The sequence below is a fragment of the Astyanax mexicanus genome, chromosome 14 (genome assembly GCF_023375975.1).
Source record: "Astyanax mexicanus isolate ESR-SI-001 chromosome 14, AstMex3_surface, whole genome shotgun sequence".
NCBI lineage: Eukaryota > Metazoa > Chordata > Actinopteri > Characiformes > Acestrorhamphidae > Astyanax > Astyanax mexicanus.
In genome coordinates this window covers 43556623-43581750 of record NC_064421.1, presented here as the reverse complement: position 1 = coordinate 43581750, position 25128 = coordinate 43556623, and the positions used below count along the sequence as shown (strand labels likewise).

General features: G+C 38.8%; 1 protein-coding gene across 6 annotated transcripts in view; it reads right to left on the bottom strand.

Annotated features, from left to right (window-relative positions):
- Nucleotides 1-25128, bottom strand: part of LOC103022985 (procathepsin L) — a 153991-nt gene that overhangs the window by 7402 nt on the left and 121461 nt on the right. For 3 of the 6 annotated variants that reach the window (XM_049464260.1, XM_049464254.1, XM_049464259.1), the window contains exons 5-9: nt 15058-15249; nt 14809-14974; nt 11355-11463; nt 11100-11201; nt 9224-9355 (exon numbers count right to left, since the gene is read on the bottom strand). The exons of 1 other annotated variant lie outside the window; for it this stretch is intronic. In XM_049464260.1, the coding sequence (XP_049320217.1) occupies nt 11102-11201; nt 11355-11463; nt 14809-14974; nt 15058-15249 (567 nt within the window). In that variant the 3' untranslated portion in view covers nt 9224-9355; nt 11100-11101. Of the gene's footprint in view, nt 1-9223; nt 9356-11099; nt 11202-11354; nt 11464-14808; nt 14975-15057; nt 15250-18687; nt 18883-20743; nt 20887-24498; nt 24753-25128 lie in introns of those variants that run through there. 2 more of the 6 variants (XM_022665690.2, XM_049464256.1) reach the window with 2 other exon arrangements.

Here is a 25128-nt window from a genome sequence, read left to right as displayed (position 1 = left end):
AGCCATAACATTAAAACCATCTTTGTTTTAACATATACACAAACATATATACTGCATATGTACATTGTGATGCATGTGTGTGTGTGTGTGTGTATCTTCTCACCATGTCTGCAAAGTGGGTCATGCCGAGTCTGTAGGTTTTGAGTCCCTGGTCAGCCAGCATGTTGTGTACCAGGACCAGCTTACGATTGGCCAGCCAGGTGATCTTACGCTGAGACTCTTCTGCTGGATTGTAAACTTTACCTGAGAGACAGCACAAAGACACACTTTTATTTTTTTATGTACTTACATAGAGTTCGGAAGACGTTTTGACCAGTTAACAGACTTAGAGGGGGGACATTTCATTGGACTCGAAATTCTGAAAAATTGCCCGCCCTAAAGCTTGTGATGATCTATTCACTCATCCCTGGTAGTGATAGAAGTAATACTAACTGCTCAGCAATATGGACAGAAAAGGCTGTAACCACATGTGTTACCTCTCATAACAGGGATTTTTCACTTTAATATTGTAATCACTTACATACAGGGGTTGGACAATGAAACTGAAACACCTGGTTTTAGACCACAATCATCTATTGTGGTGACGGACAGTTCTGGTGGAAACAGGAGAGTTGAGGTGCACATTGAATTCTGCGTGATTTGATCAGCCGTGGTTTTATGTTTTTTGGATACAATCCGGGTTAGCACCCGAACATCCCTTTCAGACAGCTTCCTCTTACAGCGTCCACAGTTAATCCTGTTGGATGTGGTTCGTCCTTCTTGGTGGTATGCTGACATTACCCTGGATACCGTGGCTCTTGATGCATCACAAAGACTTGCTGTCTTGGTCACAGATGCGCCAGCAAGACGTGCACCAACAATTTGTCCTCTTTTGAACTCTGGTATGTCACCCATAATGTTGTGTTGTGCATTGCAATATTTTGAGCAGAACTGTGCTCTTACCCTGCTAATTGAACCTTCACACTCTTACTGCTCTTACTGGTGCAATGTGCAATTAATGAAGATTGGCCACCAGGCTGCTCCAATTTAGCCGTGAAACCTCCCACACTAAAATGATGACAGGTGTTTCAGTTTCATTGTCCAACCCCTGTATGTCATTACATTTACAGATATGAAGGTTCATTTCAGCAATCGACATTTTTGTTTTTTTGATTAGTGACTTATGGAAAGCCAAATGTAAGCAGGTTTCTCAAGTGGGTTAATGCCGTGGTTCTCAAAGTTCATTCTATTTATGGCAATAAAGAATGAACTTTGAGAACCACTGTATGAACCCACATGAGGAATCTGCTGAGGTTTACAGATTAAGCAGCACAATCAGCCCACACACATTTTCCAGACTGACTATAGAAACACAACAGAACACCTGAAAGTGACATGAAGGGAGACTACCAGTAAATTACACTTCCGTTCTTCTGTTCTCTCATTTAGTGGAAGAATAACTCTGGAAAAAGACTGAAGTGACTGAATCTAATTTTGCAAATGTCCCCACAGTGGGATTAATAAAGAACGATCGACAGCGAATCTTACTCTATAGCTAATCAGTGAATATATACATTTGCCCTCCTCTTATACTCTAGTCATGGTGATAAATAACCTGCTAACCTGCAACTATAGTCAGAAACCTTACTGAAGCTCAGCGATTACCTGTTCAGCAGAAAAATACCCAGCTTCCCCATTATCATGGCTGCAGCACACTGTTTGCAGACTATTTTCTATACCTGGCAACCCTAAGTGTGGAAATGGGACTGGGGGAATAGTGCTGAGGCCACAACCCACACAGATTTCTGTGATGTCCCACACAGTTTAATTAGGTAAGTACTGCCTGAAGCTCTGCTAACTAGAGCTGCCAGTGCTTAAACGCATACATTCTGATATTATTCTCATATTATTAATTACTACAGGCAATATATTCCTTATTGGTCCTTTCAAAAATAAGGTTTCTCACCTAGTTTCAGCTTCCAGGCATGAAACTCCAGATCCTCCATAGAGATGCTGGCTGCACCAACCACAGCCACAAGAGTGGCGACAGCAAGAAAAACCCTCATTCTGTGAAGACGACTAAAAAGAAACATTGTAGAAACATGTAATTGTCTGTGATTGTGTGTGTGTGTGTGTGTGTGGTGTTAAGGTAGATTTTTTAATATGTGTACTGCATCACTTCCCCTCACCGTTACTCATACACGTTTCCACTGAACCAGAACTTACACACTCAGAATAAACACACAATGTGAAAGTGAAACTCAGCCACAGAGCAACTACTAGTGGGGTTAGATAATACACGATATGCTGCATCTTTAATATTTACATAGTGGTGGTGTGTTAGTGTGTATTGTGCTAATGATATGAGTGGATCAGACACAACAGCGCTTGCTGCGTTTTTAAACACTGTATCCCCTTGTGAACAAAGTATATTTACATTATAGGTCTGTACTTATAAGTTAATATTATTTTAGAGCCACTAATTTGTACTTAATAACTATGTGTTTGAAATTAAAATGATAGAAATGTGCAGTAAATTTATTTATACTGAGTATACTAGTCATATGTTTTTTACCACTATTTAATCCCTGGTAAAAAAAAAAAAAAAAAAAAAAAAAATATATATATATATATATATATATATATATATATATATATATATATATATAATTGTACTTAAAACATATTGAGAAATGTATAAGTATGCTGTAAATATACTGGCAGATTTATGTACTTACTTAAAATATATAAAAAATACATTAATATTAAGATTTTATCAAATGTTTGAAAATATCATACTTTTTTTATAATGTACTTTTTTAAAAAACTGTACATTATAGTGTATTTTAAATAAATAGACTACTATGAAGTACACTTTTAGTTGAATGTAATTCAATATATTTCTAAAATACGTTATTTCTATAAAAAAAAACTGTTGCAGTTGCTCACTTAAAGTACAGTGTATCATGTAACTTTTAAGAAAGTAAATTAAATTACTACATTGGTAAAATGTTTTAAAAATATATTTAGGTATTACACCAATATAACAGTTAAAATGTATTTTAACGCTCTGTAATTATAAATATTAGTAAATTATAGGATACAGTGTTAAATAACACATTTAAATGTCAAATAAAACATTTAAATATATTTGTAACGTGTAAAAATTGTAGTACAGAATATTAAAATATATTTCTGTACCCAAAGAAGTATACTAGACGTGCGCTCCTTACAAAAGACAGGAACAAAATGCATATTTGTACTCTAATGTAAATGTAAATATATTTAACATTAATTATTTGTACATTTCTAATATACCTGGTGTATTATAGTGATACAGTTGTAAAACTCATTAAGAATACATTTCTCTGAATTGCAATGAAATTGCTTTCTGTAAGTCAGCTCAAATTTAATTTAGCATCCTGTAGGTCGAATTCAATTAAAATAATACAAATTCATTCATTAAAATGAATTCTAAAATTCAGAATTTTGCAGAAACTGGTGTGTGTGCGTGGTACGTACCTGCTGACGTGCTCTCCTTTCGCGTTAAAGCTGTGTGTGTGTGTGTGTGTGTGTGTGTGCGTGTGTGTTATGTGATGGGGAATTACTGGAGTGTCTTTTATACCACTCTTCTACATCTGTAAGCAGATGTTTGTCATACTCAGGCACAAAACACGAGAACACACATGGGGCGACTCATGCATATATTTATACAATATAATTTTAGCTCTAGAGGATAACGCAGAGTGGGAACTTCCTCCACTGATGATTAACACAGCGGAAGCTTCCAGTAAACAACCTGTAGAGTTTTTTCTTTTGATCTTTCCTGTTCAGTGTACCAGCATGACTTACAAATGTGTGTGTGAATGTGAGTAAGTATGTGCGTAACTGTGTGTGTGTGTGTGTTGCTAAGGATGTAGTTTTAGTGGCAACAGATATGCAGAGAACACCAATAAACTGAAATTGAATTTTAAGTTTAATATACAGCTCTGAATTTTTTTTGACCACTTTCTGAATCAGTTATAGGTATATGATTGATTAAAATGAACATTGTGGTATTATTTTATAAACTACGGACAACATTTCTCCCAAATTCCACATTAAAATATGGTCATTTAGGGCATTTATTTGCAGAAAATGAGAAATGTCTAAAATAATAATAAAAAAGATGCAGAGCTTTCAGACCTCAAAGAAAACAAGTTCATATTCATAAAGTTTTAAATGTTCAGAAATCAATATTTGGGGGAATAACCCTGGTTTTTAATCACAGTTTTCATGCATCTTGGCATCATGTTCTCCTCCTCCACCAGTCTTACACACTGCTTTTGGATAACTTCATGCCTTTACTCCTGGTGAAAAAATTCAAGCAGTTCAGTTTGGTTTGATGGCTTGTGATCATCCATCTTTCTCTTGATTATATTCCAGAGGTTTTCAATTTGGTAAAAAAAAAAATAAAAAAATAAATCATAATTTTTAAAGTGGTCTCTTATTTTTTCCAGAGCTCTATAACAATATATAAAATATAACAATATAATGAGTAAATGAGTAAAACACAGCAGATGCTTGAAATGTTCTCTTGTTCAACAGAAACAAATATAGAAAAACGCGCTGCAAATAGAACCACAACACAACGGAAGTGAGTCACAACACAACGGAATTTTCCCGGGGGACCTTAAAAGATGCTGTACCAGCTGTATACAAAGGACAGTAACTTAAGTAGCAAACAAGCTTCTGAAAAGTAAGTTATGTTTATTACCTGTGATTACCACGGTTGTGTGCATATTATTAAAAGTTCTGCTTCACAAAACGCCTTGTTTGCCACTTATTGTCCTTTGTACACATAGTGAAGTCCGAGACGTTACTGAAGACGCAGCTTAGCTGGTACAGTATCTTTTAAGGTCCCCCGGGAAAATTCCGTTGTGTTGTGACTCACTTCCGTTGTGTTGTGGTTCTATTTGCAGCGTGTTTTTCTATTTGCAGCGCGTTTTTCTAGTTGCTGCGCCTGTGTTGTAATTTTGATGGATGTGTTTTGTGCTTTTGCAGCGCTTTTCAATTTGCACTGCGCTGGGCTTTCTCGGCCACCGTACAAATGTATATAACAAACTACGTAACAGTTCTCCATAAATGGAGCTGCTTTAAATCTGTAACACTATAAAAAAAATGTTAATAGCTGATACAAAATAATAATATTACAGTGTTTTAAGATGTTTACTTAAGTGGGAAGTTTAAATTATAATTTGTAACAATTTGATCATTTATTTTAATATGTTTCCAAAAAATGTGCTTTAGATGTAGCCAAATGTTATTGTAAGATATAGGACATTAATATTATGAAACTATAGTACTGCTTCACACACACACACACACACACACACACACACACACAGCCTGTTATAGTACTGCTTTACGCACGCACGCACGCGCACACACAGAGGCGGTCTTTGCATTGAGGCATTGCTAGGCAACTGCCTTGGGCCCCTCCCACTGCAGCCCACTGTTGGGGCCCCCTGACTAGCTGCAAACTTCCCATAGGCCTACAGCTGGTAATTGGGGCCCTTTGGACAGTAATTCACAGATTCAGAAATGGCGTTCAGAAATGGTGATTCTTGTATGTTTAAAATGGAAACAAAGACAACACAATAAATTACAAAGAAATACAGTTCAGTCCACACCCCCTCTCTTTCGCGTTAAAATGGAATATTCCATCCATGCCAGGTGGCCATGCCGGTGAACCTCGTATGTGCGGAATTAAGGTGAAATTAAGTGTACAAGTGGGTTGTGAAAAGCCATAAAGCACCACTACCCAAGTGGCGCTGTAAAAGAAAAAAGAAGGAAGAGGCTAAACTAAATAAGCTTTTTTTTTTACAATAAAATACAAATAATATTTAAAATTAATAAAAAGTAATTAATATAAAATAAAAGCTCATTTAAAACACGTCTATCTAATAGTGTGCAGAATAATATCAGTTTCAGTTAGTTTCGGTTTCAAATAATTGAAACTGCTCACCAAAACCTGTTCATACAACTCATCTTAATAACCCTTGTATGTACTTTAAACCATTTAAACTTACAATTTTCTGATACACCATTATAAATTAAAACTATAATTATGATTTATGAGCTCAGAAATTTACATAACCACATACATATTAAAGACACTATTTATTGTGCATTTTTAAGAGACACCAATGGGAAAAAGATCTTTAAGTTACCCATACGGCCACCTTTCACAGGTATATAATAATGGAAACATACAAAAATATGCTGTTTCTTTATCTGGTAAAATAGACTGAAGGTCTGCATATTCTCAAATTACAGTGTCCTGCTCAAGAAATATGTCACAAGCCTCATATAAAAAAAACAAAGAATTATAAACATTTTCAAGCTATATTTTCAGAATTATGTGTTTATTTATTTATTTATTTATTTATTTATTGCTACAAAGATTCACATATAGGGGGTATCTAAGTATCATGAATATAATAATGATGTAACCAGATTTAATAAGAGGTGCATTTCCTTAGAGGCTGTCTGAATGTCTAGTACTAAAAATATGTCATAGTTGGGTGTACAATTATATGGGGAGCTTTGTAAGGTAAACTATCTGCTGGGAATATAAATTATGTTTATTCAGGTATTACATATTGTCCTTATACAGGGGTGATAGCGTTCCGGCGCCGCGCCGGAAATCCGGCGTAGCGTGGCTCTATAAAAAAAAATATATATATATAAATAAAATAAATAAATAGAGCCGGTTCAGGTATTAAGTCCCGCCTCTCAGTAGAAACAGCCAATCAGCTTGCTGTTTTTTTTTTTTTTTTGCGGAGGAGCGGGGGAAGCCCCTCCCTTGCTGTGAGATTTAGCAGCGGGATCGGACGCAGCAGCTTCAGCTGATTTAAAAACAGATCTGGATACACGGAGATTTTTCTCAAAAAAAGATAACGGTAGGCTAAACACGTAAACTGTGATGATATGTTTCTGATAGCTGGTTAAAAATACACTTCTTGTATCAGCACACAGATTAAACCCACTGTGATTAATAAACTGCAGCTGTGTTAGTGAGTTAGCTTGATAGGGAGTCAAGGTTTTAGAAAATAAATAAACTATATATGTAATGTTCAACTTGCCCTGTACCTGATCAGCTAATCACTATTTCACATATTTCACTGTCGTTATTAGTTTAGGATTACAGGAGAAAATGAATATAGCTAATTAGCTAGAAGCCAGATGTAGTGGATAGTCAGAATTTAGTACAGTAACTTACTTTATGTTTGTAGTTTAAAGCAGTTTCTTAACCCTGATCACTGAACTAAAATTGTGTTTTCCACAATTCCACAATCATTTCACCTAGATTTTCACCTGATCTTGATTTTCACCTAGAGTGACAGCTGTCACAGTGAAAATGAAGCGGAGTTATGAAAGTGGTTGTGCTAAACGAAAGAAACGGGCAGAGAGCAAAAGAATCGCAGATGCACTGCCAAAATTCACCTCCTTTTTTACACCTCCTGAACCGATCAGTGTTTTTGGGGCCGATTCCGATCGCCGGTCGTCTTTCACCACGATGGGCCGATCGCCGATACCGATCTTGGGCGGGGCCAAATGCCACATTAATGCCACACAGGTGCCTGGCAAACCTGGCTGGTACAGATTCCCCTAATTACATCCACACCAAAGCAAACACTGGTAATTTACGCTGCTAATAAATAAACATGAATGTTAGTGACCAAAATAAACGCTTTTTAGGAGAGATATAAGTTCTGTGTAAATATTTATAAGACAATAACGTTACCTGACAAAATCAGTTTTAATGACGTTAAATAAACATCACTGTGACAGCGCTAGTCGCAGTTTCACCGCAGTAAAGGACGAGGAGGTGAATCACTTATCTAACCAGCCTTTACTGATTTCTGCTCCAATAACCCTTTCAATAACCTCCAATAGCCTTTAATAGTCTTCAGTAGCCTTCAACAGTCTAACCTTGCAGCCGTGGTGTGTCCACTAAACTCCGTAGTTATAAACATCATGAGGTTAGCAGCGCGCTAACTGACCTGTTTATAATGTAATCCGAGCAGTGCCTCCGTGACAACTGCTGCTGTTAGCTGCTTTGGCTGAAAGGTGAACTGTAGAGAGCTGTATTATCCGTTTTTAAAACCTTTTCCTACACAGATGAACTTAAAAAAAACGTGTAAAAAAAACGCTCCAGACTGGCTGAGCTGAGCTCTGTAGCCCGTGGCTGGGCTGTAGCTGTGACTGAGTAAAGACAGCGGGGGCTTGTGCTGCTGCAGCTCCCACTAGTGGTTGGATGAGGAACTGCAGCTTCCTGTAAGTGAGCAGTTTCACCGGTTTCACCAGTTTCATCCACACACAGCTCTGATAAACTGCTTAACCCTAAACTCCTGAATCAGATCGGCTAAAATCATAAGAATATCTGCAGAACAGTGTTAATATGCAGTAGAATATACAGAACAGTGTTAATATGCAGAAGAATATACAGAACAGTGTTAATATGCAGTAGAATATGCAGAACAGTGTTAATATGCAGTAGAATATGCAGGATCAGGGTTGAGAAACACTGCTGTAATGTGACTTCTGTTCATTTGTAGTTCACAGTAAGACCACATGTCCTGACGTTTATAAAAATCTCTATGAAACATAAAGTTACATTATTTTACACAAGGACACCATCTTAAGAAGAGCTCTCAGTAGAAAAATAAAAAATAAAAGTGCACTTTTTTTTACAAGAGTGGAGAAAATGTAAATATGAAAATGAAAACGTTATCTAAAATGTGTCACTTGACAATAAGGTTATACACAGACTATTAAATGTTTGAATAATGTGTCAACATTTATGCCTATGTTACGTCACATATGCAGTCTGTTGTCCCTCCCCAACAACCCCCCCCCCCCCCCTCCTCACCCTGTTGGAACAGGAAAAAAAAGTTCAGGCTCAGGATTTTTTTTCACTATCACCCCTGCCTTATATTAGTAAATAGTTATTGAGAAATAAATAAACACGACTCCAAAAAATCAGTTGCGACAAAAACTCTATACCGGCTTTATATATCAGCCATCGGCCACTTGTGCTCTCTAAATATCGGCATTGGCATTGACCATTGAAAGTCAATATCAATCGATCACTAATTTACCCAGCCTTAAAAAGCAGCTTTCCCTAATTAATTGGTGTGTAATTGAACTTCAGTGCCCCAAAAGCTTTTAATTGTGTGGTGAAGTCATAAAGATCACATACTTTTTAGAAATCTTTATTTTATATAGTTACATTTTCAATACCTTTCCAGTATTTGCAGACAAATTAAACTGTGTTTTTTCCACCGGACTGATTTACGCTGAGACAATCTTCGCCAATGAATTAATTCACCTGCAAAAACAAAAAGTAGTTAGATATGCTGCATGGAGTGTATGCTGAAAAAATACTGAAGATTTAATTTGAACTTTTTAATAAACACTCATATGAAACAATACCAATTCAATAACATTTTTGTAAACAAATGCATTTGTGTTACATCTGCATAGATAATCGCTTTAGTGTTTTTGTATTTGATCGACAGGTGAACTACCGCTTACGTGCAGTGTTCTGAACACTTCTTTGCCCCAGATTTCTTTTGTTTTAGCTTTTTTTTATAATTTTTAAAATTAACAAACACATTTTAATGAGACAGTCTCAATCTCGCAATCTGAGTGAATATTAAAAGTATTTAAATTATTTAAATGATAATAATTTCATTTAATAAGGGAAGAAAATCTATCCAAACCAACCTGGGCCAATGTAACAAAGTGTCATGCCTGACTGTAAACAGGCAGAGAGAAAATAAGAGACACTGCTGGGATGTAGAACGAAGCAGTAAAATTTATTGAAATAAACAAAATAAAAGAGGACTAGAGCAACACACTAAAGTCGGGCAAAACTGAAAACAAATAAACACTGACAAAGTAAACGGGACTGGGCCAAAAGAAACAGGGACTAAGGAATAAGTGGAACGGCCAAAACAATAAAACCAGGAAGTAGTAAGGGGAATGGGGAAAAACAAAGGGAGCACTAGACTACAAAATAGCAAACAGAAAACTACTAAGCAGAGCTTAGGAAAATGGCTAGACTAAGAAAGTAAACAGGGCAAACAAACAAAACAAGAAATAAAACAGGGATACTTAGGCCGGGAGGAGTCCAAGGAAAAACCAGGAACTAGGGAAGACAGGCTTGGGAGATCGAACGCTTTGTAGAGTAGCAAACAGGCTGGAACCACAAGGAAACACAGACCATGAGAGCGACCAATACTCGGCAACAGCAGAGAGGAGCAGGGTGCTTATAAGCAACTCTGCCCAGGTGAAGCTGATCTCTAATCAGGGCTGGATGACTGCATGAGCGTGCCCTGATTAGAGGAAGTCCATATATGGGCATGGAGTGCCTCTCAGAGTGTGTGTGTGTGTGTGTATGTGTGTGTGTGTGTGTGTGCTCTAATTAGGGGAAGTCCTTATTTGGGCATAGGGTGCTTGGCTTGGCTGGACGGGCCTGACACAAAGTATTTGCCGCATTATCTCCAGTACAGAACGGATTAAGTGTTGCAAAGTTATCACCAATATTATTGTTGTTATCCGAGAAGCCTGATACTTCTCGGATAATGGACTAATCTTGCGCTGTTGTTTTTTTTATCAGGTCACATTGTTAAGTGGACTGCTCCCTTGTGGTCAGTGCTCATACAGCAAACTAATTCTTTGCGTTTAGCCCATCTGATTTTATTTTATTTTTTTACCAATTGCCTGAAAGTTTAAGAAAAAATCAGCTGCCTTGTTCATAAAAATTGCTTAACTTTAGCCAATGTTATTATTATTATTTTTCATATGTTACCCTTCTGGTGCAGCTCAGCAGTACAAAAAAATATTTTTATAGCTAAAAAAAGAAAAAAAAATATTTGTGTTAAAATCAGGAATGCACATTATTTTTGCATTTTAACCTTCAGGACCTTTTTAGCTTCTGTAGGGTTTTGGTGAGTTTATCATTTTTTCCACCCAATAAATGTAAGATGGTTAAAAAGACTGCACAGAGTAAGGGTTGCTGAAGGGTCATAAGCTCAGCGTTTAGGATGATTGTAGAATGTGAAATGTACCTTTAAACCAGAGGAAAGCTGGCTCTCGTTGCAATACCACACTGGTTATCCTTGTTCCTGGACATCCGTATGTAGCCTTGTTCACCCCATTGGACACCCCAACTGCAAAACACATCACTGTTACTGTGTGGTATATTATTAAGATTAGGGATCTGGATGATGCCATTAGTACCGGTTTTTGCATGAGCCACATTCCCCACCAATTATCCTGTATTTCATGCTGTTGATATTTTCTTAGTTGGTTCATTTGATTACCTGTTCTTGACCACCCAGTATTCCCGTCCAGAGCTGTCAGTGTTGTAGCCAACAACCAGAACGCCGTGATTCACGTTGTAGCTGCTGCAGTATGGCTCATTGTAAATACCTGCAATCAACAATCAGACCAATAAGATATCAAAATATATTAGGGTCATTCTGAGAATACTGTTTCCTTTATTCCCCACTGTAAACTTTCTGTAAGGCTATTCAGTGAGGTACCCTGATTGTCTTTGCTCACCTCCACTTCTCACCTGGGACATTAGAATCTTTTAACAGACAGGAATCAGATTAAATGTAATGAATGTACCATTTGTTAATCAAATTAATGGGACGTGTCCACTGGCACTGAAGCCTTGACACATCTCATTCATTTAAATGAAGAAAGCCGCTGCATGCCGCAGTGCATGCTGGGTTGCGTTGGGTTGAACGCAGCCACGCCGTCCAGCAAAATGTTTAGCAGAACTCAACTTTATTCATTACATTACATTACATTTGGCAGACGCTTTTGTCCAAAGCAACTTACAATAGTCAAGTACAAAAGTAATAGAAGTAAAACATTTTTAGATAGGGCTTAAAGGAGGTCGAAGGGAAATAATGGGATAGAGGAGTGAAGGAGGGGAAGAAGGAAATGAGATTAGAAGTAGTTAGTGTGTTAGAGGTGTTAGGAGAGTAAGTGCTGTTTGAAGAGCTCTGTCTTCAGGAGTTTCTTAAAGATAGTGAGAGATAGTCCTGATCTGGTAGTGGAAGGTAGTTTGTTCCACCATTGGGGAACTCTGTATGAGAACAGTCTGGATTGTTCTTTGGTTTGTGTGAATGTTTGTTTGGTAAAGCGAGGCGACGTTCATTGGAGGAGCGCAGCGGCCGGGAGGTAGCGTAAGTCTTCAGGAGCGAGTGCAGGTAGGAAGGAGCCTGTACTGTCATCACCTTGTAGGCGATTGAAAGAACATTGAATTTGATACGAGCAGCAACTGGTAGCCAATGGAGCTCAATGAGGAGCGGGGTGACATGTGCCCGTTTTGGCTGGTTGAAGACCAGACGTGCTGCTGCGTTCTGGATCATGTGAAGTGGTTTTACTACACAGGACAGGAGGCCAGTTAGTAGGGCATTGCAGTAGTCGAGTCGTGAGATGAAGACCGCTTGTACCAGGAGTTGGGTGGCCTGTTGCGTCAGAAATGGTCTAATTTTTTTTGTCATAAAGCGCGAAGCGGCAGGATCGAGCAACTGAGGCCACATGGTGCGAATGGTGCGAATTCAAATGAATTCGGTCGCCGCACTGCGTCCAGCCAATCAGGGAACAGCAGGCTGCGAGTTTACACACACATGGGAGCCTCACCATTTTCAGAGAAGCTGAAAATGGTGGAATATAGATTAATATAGATCACAGTGAGGTTTACTTAAAATGTTAAATATTAAACTTATGATTAATATTTAAAAAAACGTCACAGTCATGTCCACAGCGAGCCAAGGGCAATTGGTACCTCTTGCTTGGAGAGGTGTACTGAGGTGAAAGAGCATCGTTTTAAATGATGGATCTGAAATTTATTTTGTTTATATAATATATATAATATGTGTTCATGTTTAGTATAATTTTTTTGTCTCAGTGTGAGAATTACAAAGGTCTCAGTGAACAAATGCTAAAGATAACCTAAATGGAACAGTTCTGAACTTTCTGGAAAGACACTTCCCTTGCTGCTCCTGTTTTGTTTAGGGATGCCTTGTGATGATTAAGGTATCCAAATGTAAATAGTCCCAAATTCCAATTTCCATGTAATACAAAGTGTTCTGCTCTGGTTGGATATTTAAGGAAAGTACAAGAACCTAGTCTCTGAGTTAGTCTGGTAACATGTGACCTCCCATGCTCTGCATGTAGCCACTATTACACAATATTCTATTCCAAATATACTATGCAGTATTGTTTACTGTTATCTTATTTGACTTGGTCTTTTGGATTACTTTAGAAATATTGTTTTATTTATTGTATGCCTATTTAGGTCACAAACTTTTAATTGAAAGTATTTTTTCAAGTAGGGCTTAAGACGCTGTGGGCTTAAGAGGTCGGTGGTCTAAGTTTCTTTGAGTTTCTAGACTTTCCTACCCTGCAGGCACTAAGAGTATTAGACGCTATACTGACGTAAAATGTTTGTCATCTGACGCCATGACCAACATTCAAGCTAAAACGAATGTCTGTTGTTTCATTAGTTTTATTAAGCACTATGTCACATTTTTAACCTCCTAGGGAAACAAAGTTTGAATGTTATGTTCTGTAACCGCTAGTGTAGACTAAGTTCTGAACCACTGAACATCTCAAACCATGTGCTGGGCTGTTTTCACATGTTATGTAATATTGTTGTGTAGTGGTTTTTGCCCATTTCTCCTATTACTGAACTATTAAGTCAAACCTGTTTTTGTTAGACAGAACTTAATTCTTAGGAGGTATTCTACTGATAATGGTTAACTGTTAGTTTTCACCTAGTTGGTTAGATTAGTTTAAATTAAGTCTCACGTAAAGAACCAGAAAGACAGAATACTCTTTAGTAAGACAATGCATAGGCCTGTTGGGTCTCTACTTACATTTAAAAAAATAATGAATCTGATTTTTCATTTTTTTTTTGACTATTTATCATATTTATAAGACATATTTACATTTGACACATCACTACAATCATCAAGAAACAAATTGCCCCCTAGGTGTGAGTGTGTGAGTGAATGTGTCTGTGTGTCTGTCTGTGTCTGTCTGCCCTGCGATGGACTGGCGGCCTGTCCAGGGTGTATCCTGCCTTCCGCCCGATGCTGGCTGGGATAGGCTCCAGCACCCCCCCCGCGACCCTTAATGGATAAAGCGGTTGATAATGACTTGACTTGACTACAATCATTATATTTTTCCAGCTTTATCACTGTCAAGCTGCATGTAGGGTGGTACGGTGACTTTTTATCATTTTTGTTTGATTGTATACTTAGTGCGGTTCAAATGAGCAGATTTGAAAACAGTGTTAGAAGATCAGATGTTCAGGAAGACGGGGAAGCTGGTAGAGCTAGATGTAGACTAGACTAGATGTAGTTGGCCAATTCTGGTGCTTAGTATAAATTGTTATGTGTAAATCCTAGGGTTTCTAGAAAGGTGCTATATAAGTGTAACTTAAAGTGAACCATTTTAGTGACAATGTGGTTGACCTAGAGTTAGAAACGTTGAATTGATCATAGTGATTTTGTTATATTTCAAAGATACATTTTAATATTCTAAAATTATTTTTAATGAGTATGAAATTTGATCACAATCAATTTTTTAAGGGACCAAGACAGAAAAAACGAACAAATTACTTTGAAGTATTGAAGGTTAACTTTTTTTTTTTTATAATAATGTATTTGTATAAAATCTGAACAACAATTCAACTATTAATATTGACCCAATACTATCAAGCGACACTCGATTTGAGTGGTGTCTGGAGATCACCTGACTGATAGAGCAGGAAAGTCTTATTGGAGGAATCTATGGCTACAGAAACAGGCCCAACTGCAACAACAGCTTTCTGCAGATCTTTCTCTTCGCCCTTCGGCAGCTCCTCAAAGTCGTGGCATTTCCCCGACACATTCTGTGGATTAAACATGCACATCCCCTCCTGGAGAGAGACAGGAACAGTGAGGACAGGTTAAAGGATAATTATAATTCTTGATTTTGAATTAATTTGTGATATAGGCTCACCCTGGCCTTGTACGGGTAGTCGGACTCTGTCTGTAAACCTCCGCTTCTGCTGATATACTCAAAAGCCAGCTCCATCGAACCTCCACCACAGCCATCGTTTCCATCCAGCCAAGAGCAGTCCACCAGCTGCTGCGTGCTCAGAGATACCAGGCTCCCCGTCTTCCTGAACATCTGACCTTCTAACGCCCCTGCCTGAGAGAGATGGATATTACAAAACAAAGAAGGATTTAGCTAATCTAATGGAACTAGAGTAGTGCTTTGTGACACAGAGAGTGAATCCTTTAATGAAAAGTGTCTAACCGTGAACCTTTTGAACTTTTTCACATTTTAACTTAAATCTATTTTTGCTAAGTTCGGACCACGCCTAAAGAAGTGGAGAAAGAAGAAGGAAAAAGGGAAGGGAACTCAGGGAAATTTGGGCTGGAGTTCTGAACTGCGTGCTTGAAGAAGCGTGCAGTTATATCCCCCCTTTTAGAGTAGAAAAAGAGGGTTGTTGGGGAGGAGGTGGGTTGGGAACTTTCATCACGAGAGGAAGTTAGTTAGGGCAGATATTAACAGGACGGTTGATTGATATGGGGTGGAGTTAGAACGTAGAGTTTGGGCGTGGTCCTTCTCCCAAACTTTTGTTATTACATAACATCATTTATTGATATTTTGTGATATTTAAGTGATAAGTTGCACATAATTGTGAAGTGGAGCAAAAAAAAAAACACATGGTTTTAAAATGGTTATTCAAATAAAACTTTGAAAAGAGTGATGTGCAAAAGTATTTAGCTACCCCTATATCAATACTTAGTAGAGCCACCTTTTATTGCAATTAAAGATGCAAGTTTTTTGGGCTTTGTCTCTTTACCAGCTTTGTGCATCTAGAGATTTTTACCCATTCTTCTTTGCAAAATAGCTCAAGCTGAGCCAGGTAGGATGGAGAGCATCTGTGAACAATAACTTTCATTTTAATGTGACTGGGCCATTATAACACAAGAATATTCTTTGATCTAAACGGTTCCACTGTAGCTCTGGCTTTATGTCAAAGTCAAAGTCAAAGTGGTTTTTATTGTCATTTCAGCTATATACAGAGTACACAGTGAAACGAAACAACGTTCCTCCAGGGACCATGGTGCACATAAACACAGTGTAGACAGAACAAAAAGTGTAACAGTACAAAAGTGCAGACAGACAATACAACACAATACAGACAAAGAATAATAAATAACAAGACAGTGTGCAAATTATGCAGTGTGCAAAAAAGACCAGTGAGGTAGTAATTACCTCTATTACACAGTGTGCAATAGAGTCCAGTGAGGTAGTAGGGTTTTTAGTGCTTTCCATTTTCTGGGGTAAGTGGGGTAAGAGTGTGTGTGCATGTACAGAAAACCATCAAAATGGGGCAAAGAGTCTAAAAGCGCAGAGGGTGCGCATTTCTAGCGCAGAAAAACGGGGCAAAGAGTCTAAAAGCGGAGAGGGTGCGCATTTCTAGCGCAGAAAAACGGGGCAAAGAGTCTAAAAGCGGAGAGGGTGCGCATTTCTAGCGCAGAAAAACGGGGCAAAGAGTCTAAAAGCGGAGAGGGTGCGCATTTCTAGCGCAGAAAAACGGGGCAAAGAGTCTAAAAGCGGAGAGGGTGCGCATTTCTAGCGCAGAAAAACGGGGAAAAGAGTCTAAAAGCGGAGAGAGTGCGCATTTCTAGCACAGAAAAACGGGGCAAAAGAGTCTAAAAGCGGAGAGGGTGCGCATTTCTAGCACAGAAAAACGGGGCAAAGAGTCTAAAAGCGGAGAGAGTGCGCATTTCTAGCGCAGAAAAATGGGGCAAAAGAGTCTAAAAGTTGCCATAATTAAGGAGTTTTAATATTAAGAGACATCATGAAATTAAACATCAATTTGAAAAATCTTAGTTTACACAACACTGTCAAAGATAAAGATAGTAAGTCAAGTAAAATGGTGTGTAAATGATAGTAATCAGGAAAAAAGTATTATTTAAAGTGGTATATTTTATTATTTGATTAATTACAGAGTGTGGCCCGTGACTTCAAAAATATTTTTTCCTCTGGCCCCCAACAAAAAAAGTTTGGACACCCCTGGTCTAATCTGATCACAGAACAGCACTTTTTATGTCTTTCTTTCAACAATGTCTTTCTTCTGGCCACATCTTCATACAGGACATATTTGTGGAGCGCATAGTTTATAGTTCACATTCATGTTCAGATTCTCCCACCTGAGCTGTGGATTTTTGCAGCTCCTCCAGAGTGACCATGGGCCTCTTCGCTGGTTCTCTGACCAGTGCTCTCCTTGCTTGATCTGTCAGTTTGGGTGGAAGGCCATGTCTTGGAAGGTTTGCAGTTGTTGAAATACTTTTTTCTATTTCTGGATAATGGATTGAACAGTGCTCCTTGGGAAGCTCAAAGCTTAGGATATGTTTTATAACCTAACCCTGTATTAAACTTCTTCTCCTCAACTTTATCTCTGACCTGTCTGGTGAGTTCCTTGGTCTTCATGATGCGGTTTGTTCACTAGTTTTATCTAATAATCCACTAAAGCCTTTACAAAACATGTGTATTTATACTGTGACTAAATCACACACAGCTGGACGTTATTAGTGAATTAATGCACTGAATCTTATTTAGAGGTTCCCAAGTAAAGCATGTCACACTTTTTTTTAGATTTTTATTTGATTGAAATTTTGTATCTAATTTAGTATCTAACTATGTATTGTGGCGTGAGGAGGCGGGGGAGTTGTGGGTCCGCCCCACGCCAGAGCGCAAAGCCATGCCTGTCTCAGCTGGCCCGCATGAGGGCTGATTGAGCCGCCAGTTGAGACAGGCATATATACTCAGCCTCCGCCATCATTTGAGGACTTTGACTGGGGAGCGGAGGGCTGAGGCTGCGCGGACTCGTAGTCAGCACTTTAAAAAGAGACTATGAAACTCTAGAGCCCCATTGGGCCATAGTATGTTCTTTTGAGTTGTTTTTGGGTGTGGAGGAGGGCGTTAAAAGCCAATAAAGGTATGTTTTGAGTTCATTTAATCCCCGTGTCTGTGTATCTCTGTGTGCTTCCTCCTTCCGGGTCACAGTGGTCACGCCCCTAACCCCAGGGGCCTACCACAGTATATTTTGAGTTTTACTCACAATTATCTGCTACTTTGTGTTGGTCTATCACTTAAAATCTCAATAGAATGTATTTAAAGTTTGTGGTCGAGATTATATCTGGGCAACCCTATGGTCTAAACCTGCTGTTCAGTCTATACTGTCCAATTTATTTCAAATTACTCACCAGACATCTAGAAACTACAGTCATATGAAAAAGTGTGGGCACCCCTATTCATCTTAATCATTTTTAGTTCTAAATATTTGGGTGTTTGCAACAGCCGATTCAGTTTGATATATCTAATAACTGATGGACACAGTAATATTTCAGTAAGTCAGTAAAAAGTAGTTAGGAGTATGGCTGTTACAAACAGCCAAATATTTAGAACTAAAATGTTTAAGATTAATAGTGGTGCCCAAACTTTTTAATATGAAAAAGAGTCTGACTTATATTTTGATTACATTTTCCATCCGTTCTCTTTCCTTTTATCACTGCAAGTTTTTGTACCTCCTTGCCTCCGTGTGTGTGTGTGTATCTTGCTGTAACTCACCGCACTGAAGGCCCAGCAGGATGCACAGTGACCTTGGGTTTTAACGTCGCTCACATAGCCATTGTCCCTCCAGTCTATAGAATAGGGCAGAGCAACGTTCTCGGCCTGCTGGAGGAATCTGCCTGCACTGCGGGGCTTGGTCCTGTTGGAGGGTCTCAGGTAGCCCCTGAACATCTGCTGGTACTCTTGATCATCCTGTTGGAGAGGAGTCTTTGATTATGGACAAAATGTGAAAAAAAAAAAAACTCTGGAACAGCATTTTAAAGAGGACTAAATGATCCTTCTAGTTGTGCTACGTTCAGACTGCCATCCCTAATCTGACATTTGGCATATTTACAGTTGCAATAAAAAGTATGTGAACCCTTTGGGATTACTTGGATTTCTGCATAAATTGGTCATTAAATGTGTTCTGATCTTCATCTAAGTCACAACAATAGACAAACACAGTCTGCTTAAACTAATACCACACAAAAAATACATGTTTGCATTGGTTTATTGAACACAACATGTTAATGTTCACAGTGGGGGTGAAAAAGGAAGTAAACCTTTGGATTTAATAACTGGTTGACTCTCCTTTGGCAGCAAAAACCTCAACTCATCGTTTCCTGTAGTTGCAGATCAGATCAGACACCCCAAGAAGCAAGACCTGCTGAATTAGAAGGAAAACATGGCGACACCCCTGTTCCTACTACTAGTAACTAGTGTCGTATGATGTGCCTTACACTACAGTGTGCCTTATAGTGCAAAAAATAATAATAAGTCCAATTTTATTTAACTTAAAATGTGTTAAAAAGTGTTTGAGTTGAAGATACTTAGATTTTATTGCAGTATAAGTGCTCTGACCACTTAAATTTAGATTTTAATGTGTCATTTGCATCACTTGCAATGTGACAATGACTACATTAAATTCAGAGTGACTACAACTTGACAGGGTGACTAATTGGAGGGTGAGATGATCACATGCTCCTGTGTATAGACCCAGACCTCCAGCATGAGGATTCAAGACTAATGTTCACTGATAGTGTATGTAGTCATCTCACCAGTCATCTCACCACAATTTGACAACCAAGTCTGATTTGCCTGCAGTCTGAATGTAGACTTTGAGGTCTTTAAAAGATTTTTTAAAGAGCCCCAGTGAGGTTTTAGCGTCAGTAAACTGATATCTATGTGTTTCACTCACTAGGTGGTCTCAAGCTGACCAATCATCCCAAAACATTTACTATAACCTGATGATACACACATGATGATAGGCTACTTGTGGATGTTTCTGTGAATTGCTGATGGGATCTTCTCACCCCTTGGCCCTACCCCTTACCCCTACCCCTCTGTTTTGTGCATGCACGCCAAGGCGTAGGGTGTCCCAATTCTTGTTAGGCTGGAGGGGTAGGGAAAAGGGGAGGGGATAGGGCTTGTTAGCCCTTCATACAGAGATTTTTTAGATCACTTCAAACCGAAAGATCACACTTCAAACTGAGGGGTATAAGAATCACTGATGGCGGAACAAGTGACCAAACAAACCTTTAGTTTGTTAAAAGTAAAGATCAGCACTATATTACCATACTTTAAAGTGTAGTTTCAATGTTTTATAGACAATTTCTTCATAACAAGCATAAAAAAGGTAGCTAGTAGTTTGTCTTAGTAGCTAGCTAGCTAACTTTCCCGTTCCACCTTAAATGGTTCAACAGATGGCAGTGGCTGCGGCATTTAATGCGGAATGGAAAAATAAAATGTAATAAAAGCCAATCAAAGCTAATTTCAGCTCCTCATTACAGAGGAATTAAGGAATGGACAATAATAATTAATTTCTGAACCATCTCCCCCCTTTCTGAAGACATGCAGTAAAGCCCTGAAGTTAACCAGCAGCAGCTAGGTTACTGGACTTTTGCGCTCCTGATGACATATCTATCAGGTGTTGAAGGGTTTCCCAGTTCTTAGAGGAAGGATTTACCCCTTCCCCTTTAACTCTGTTCAAAGGGGAAGAGTTACACTCAGAAAGAAGGGGTAAGGGTAAGTGGTAGGGACAAGGGGTGAAATGGAATTGAGTCTTTGTTCTCACCATGTCCGCAAAGTGGTTCATGCCGAGTCTGTAGGTTTTCAGGCCCTGGTCAGCCAGCATGTTGTGTTCCAGGACCAGCTTAAGATTGGTCATCCAGATCATTTTACGCTGAGACTCTTCTTCCTCAGAATCATAACTCTTACCTAACAAACAGACATTCACACAGGACATACACTGTCAGTCAAAATGAAGTGCTGAGGTAATTCCGTTGTAGGGGTTACTGATAAACTGATACTGATAAAAAAAGAATGGAGACAGTGGACATTCCTCTGTGCAATCAAAATGGAAATCACCCACATGACTGCTGTTTAACTGTCTCATGATAAAGTTTAATGTGAAAGGGTAAGGGAGTTCTTAATTAAAGACATGGGATGGACATTTTCTAATGTTAATTTAAAGGGGCCTCCACACCTTTGGGAGTTTGGTCCAACCAAATGAGGTGCTTTCTGTCCAGATTTATGGTCGGTTTCATCTGCAGCTAAAAAAATACCATTAGATGGGTCAGTCTTTAAACAAACCAGAGGAAAAAAACAATTGGTGTTGTGCCGAAATCCATCTCCCCTTAGCAGTGTTGTGCCAGTTCACAGCTTTTCTGAACTAGTTCAAGTTCAGTTCATACATGCTCAAAGTGAACAGTTCACATTCAAAGTTCACAATTTTAATTCTGAACTAGTTCAAACTTCAGTTCATTTTACTTTTTTCGTGAGATATTCAAATAAATACTTTTTTTCACACTTCAAGCTAGAAATCACTATACGTTCTTTGAAACTGCTCATTGTAGACATTTGCTCATGACTCTGCAACTATGGGTTTCTTACCAGGTGATGAAAATGTTCATAAGGAGAATCGGTGTCTGTCTCTGTGCATCACTTCCACTAGACATTTTTTTTTATTGCAGCGCTTTCTCTCACTCCCGTCATTGCTCTCTCTCTCTCTCTCCTCTCTCTGTATCTCTCTTTCTCTCTCTGTATCTCTCTCTCGCCCTCGCGCTCTCGTCGTTGGTCTCTCTCTCTCGCCCTCGCGCTCTCGTCATTGTTCTCTCTCTCTCTGTATCTCTCTGTATCTCTCTCTCGCCCTCTGTTCTCTCTCTTTCTGTATCTCTCTGTATCTCGCCCTCGCGCTCCGCGCTCTCGTCATTGATCTCTCTCTCTCTGTATCTCTCTCTATCTCTCTCTCGCCCTCGCGCTCCGCGCTCTTGTCATTTTTCTCTCTCTCTGTATCTCTCTCTCGCCCTCGCGCTCCGCGCTCTTGTCATTTTTCTCTCTCTCTGTATCTCTCTCTCGCCCTCGCGCTCCGCACTCTTGTCATTGTTCTCTCTCTCTCTCTCGCGCACTCTCGTCGTTGGTCTCTCTCTCTCGCCCTCGCGCTCTGCGCTCTCGTCGTTGGTCTCTCTCTCTCTCGCCCTCGCGCTCTCTAACCAACGTTCATTTACAGTGACGTCTGCCGTTCATGACACATAATGTGAACTAATTCACATTCAAGTTCTTTATTAAAAAATGTGTTGCGTTCAGTTCAATGTTCACGAAAAAATGAGTGTATTCAATGAACGCGTCGCAATTTAGCAATAAAATATGCTTAATGCTAGCTAGCTAGCTACTCATAGAAGCTAAAACAATCTACCTGAAACGTTGATACATTTACATTTAATAAGTAGTTAGCTACTTGGCTAAAGTGATATCAGCATTCAATTTACCCACATGTTCATACTGATCTCTTCTATGACTGAACACACCCAGTTTCATTGGCCACTGAAGGTTTGGGGTTTGAGAATGTATTTCTGGGGCTTGGAGGTGCATGTACACTGTGAAGCCCCTGTTGCACACAGACAGTCTTGATCTCTTCTATGACTGAACACACCCAGTTTCATTGGCCACTGAAGGTTTGGTGCTTGAGAGTGCATTTCTGGGGCTTGGAGGTGCATATGCACTGTGAAGCCCCTGTTGCACACAGACAGTCTTGCATCCTGCTGCTTGGGCTCTGTGAGTCAGATTCTGACAGAGAGCTAGACTTTGGCAAACACCTGGCAAAGCAACTTAGCAAACTCATAAATAAAATTCTACAAACCAATAAATATGAATTGAGAACAGAGTATAGAGAGACGCAGCTCATGTAGCTGATGGCAGGAGCATGTAATAAAGTTCTATAGTCTGCTCACTAACCTGCAGCGTGAAGCCAAAAATAAACAAACCAAATACTGTATATACAATGTAACAGAGACATGGACCCTGGTGCGAACTATGTTGTGAACTTTCAGGTGTAAAAATGCCCAAAAATTAAGTAGTTTTCACTATAAAACTACAAGAATTTTTGTGAAAAAAGACTAGGGATGTAGGCATGGCCTGTCTGTCATTAAACCAAGCGTACAGTCCAAAGTAAATACAACGTTTTCCTGTTTCTCTCTGTGGCATTACCATGGTGGACACTTAGGCTACTTTCACATTACAAACCTCATTGCTCAAATCAGATTTTTTGCTCAGATTGGATTTGGCAATGTTGACGGTTCACATTCACAAATATAAGTGACCTGTATCTGTGTGTAATGTGAACTAATCTTTCCCTGCAATGTCTCACAGGCACACATTGATAGGTTGGGTGTGCCATATTGTGTAGTACACAATAATAATAGCAATCAGCAATATTTTTGAATATCGTGAACAGTATTGTTGTCTAAAAAGTTCGTGCCATATAACCCACCCCTAATTATCACATCAAGGTACTATTTTTTTGCTGTTTTAAAATCTCTAGTTGTGTCTCTAGTATGAATAAATGCCATGTGTGCCTTTTTTTTTGAGAAAAAAAGTGCTCAGATGTTCCTATTTAGCCCTACTTTAGATCACTAAATTAGTGCTCTCTGAAGAAAGACAGAATTTGGCTCTTGCTCATGAATATTTATACATGCACTGCAGCAGAGAACGCCTACCTGCCTCCCTCCCACAGTCAGTTTTACAGCTCTAAAACTCAAAGGGCAAAATGTTTTCAGAGATACAGCCTTAGTTGTTAAGATTAAGCACTGAGTGCTAGTTAAAGTTAACCTTTAAACTTCACTTAATGTCAGACGCTACTAACCCCATGGCAGCGTGAATAACCTAACACTAAGGCTACTAACTCTTACCTCAGACTTGGTGATTCGAAGCTTGGGCAGTTTCACCACGACAAAGCCCCAAAGTCTGCTTTATATCATAAAATCTGACGCGAACGGCACCCGCTTTGACAAACCGTGCTTCCCTAGTGTTTATTTAAAGTTTTGGTAAAACGCAGAATCAATCAGAGATACGATTTAAACCTACAGTTACTTACACAAGATAGCTAACGCTAACTAGCTGTGTAAATAGAAGCCGTAAACAGAGTAAACAGAGCTGTTAGCTCCTCATTAGCTATAGCTATCGCTAATGCTGAAGCCCGGGTGGGTGGTCCTGAGTCGAGGTGGACGTAGACACCCTAACGTCATTCTAATTAACTCGTTTTTCTGAGGATTTTCTTTTACTAGCTACTGCAGACAAGGAAGGCTGAGAAACAGTTTCATATGCAGCATCATATACAACTCAGAGAGACCTATAGTATTTCACAAAGAACAAGAAAAAGTGTATTTTAGTGGAATGAGACCTTTAGCACATTCAATGCCGCAAAAAATCTAACAGGCTCCGGTTAATAAAACTAGGCAGCGTTGCAGCCCATCAGTTCCTCACAGTAAGAGAGTTTACAGCGTGAATTGTCTGAATTGTTTATAGTGTGGAAAATTCAAATACTGTTCTCACCGTATTTTAGCTTCCATTCCTGGAACTCCAGATCCTCCAGAGAGACACTGGTGGCACTGACCACAGCCACAAGAGTGGTAACAGTGAGTAAAACCCTCATTCTGTAAGTAAGAAAAAAGCTCTGTGCATGTGTATGTAAGTGTGTGTGTGTGTGTGTGTGGTAGGGCAGGTGAACAGAATAACAGACTAGTTTTGTATTTTAGTTTAAGTAGTGCTGCTGTCTCTCCTCCGTCACTTCATTCCTTTTCCAAAGATAAGAACTTTAACACACTGTAACCTGTTCATCCGGCTCTGAGCATGTTTTCGTTTGTGTGTGTGTGTGTGTGTGTGTGTGTGTGGTATAACTAGTTGGACATAAATCAAATATTTGCTTTCATTCGTTTCTAAGTCATGAAATACCATACACAGTTGCGTGAGAAGGTATTTTTGCCCCCTACAGATTTCTTCTGTTTTCGCTTTTTTGTCATACTCTTATTTTTATGCTCAAACAAACTTTAATATCAGACAAATATAACCTGAGTAAAAATATAAAAAAGCACTTTTTAAATGATCATTTTATTTATTAAAAAAAAAAACTATACAAAACAATCTAGCCCTTTGTGAAAAAGTGTTTGCTCCCAACACCTAATC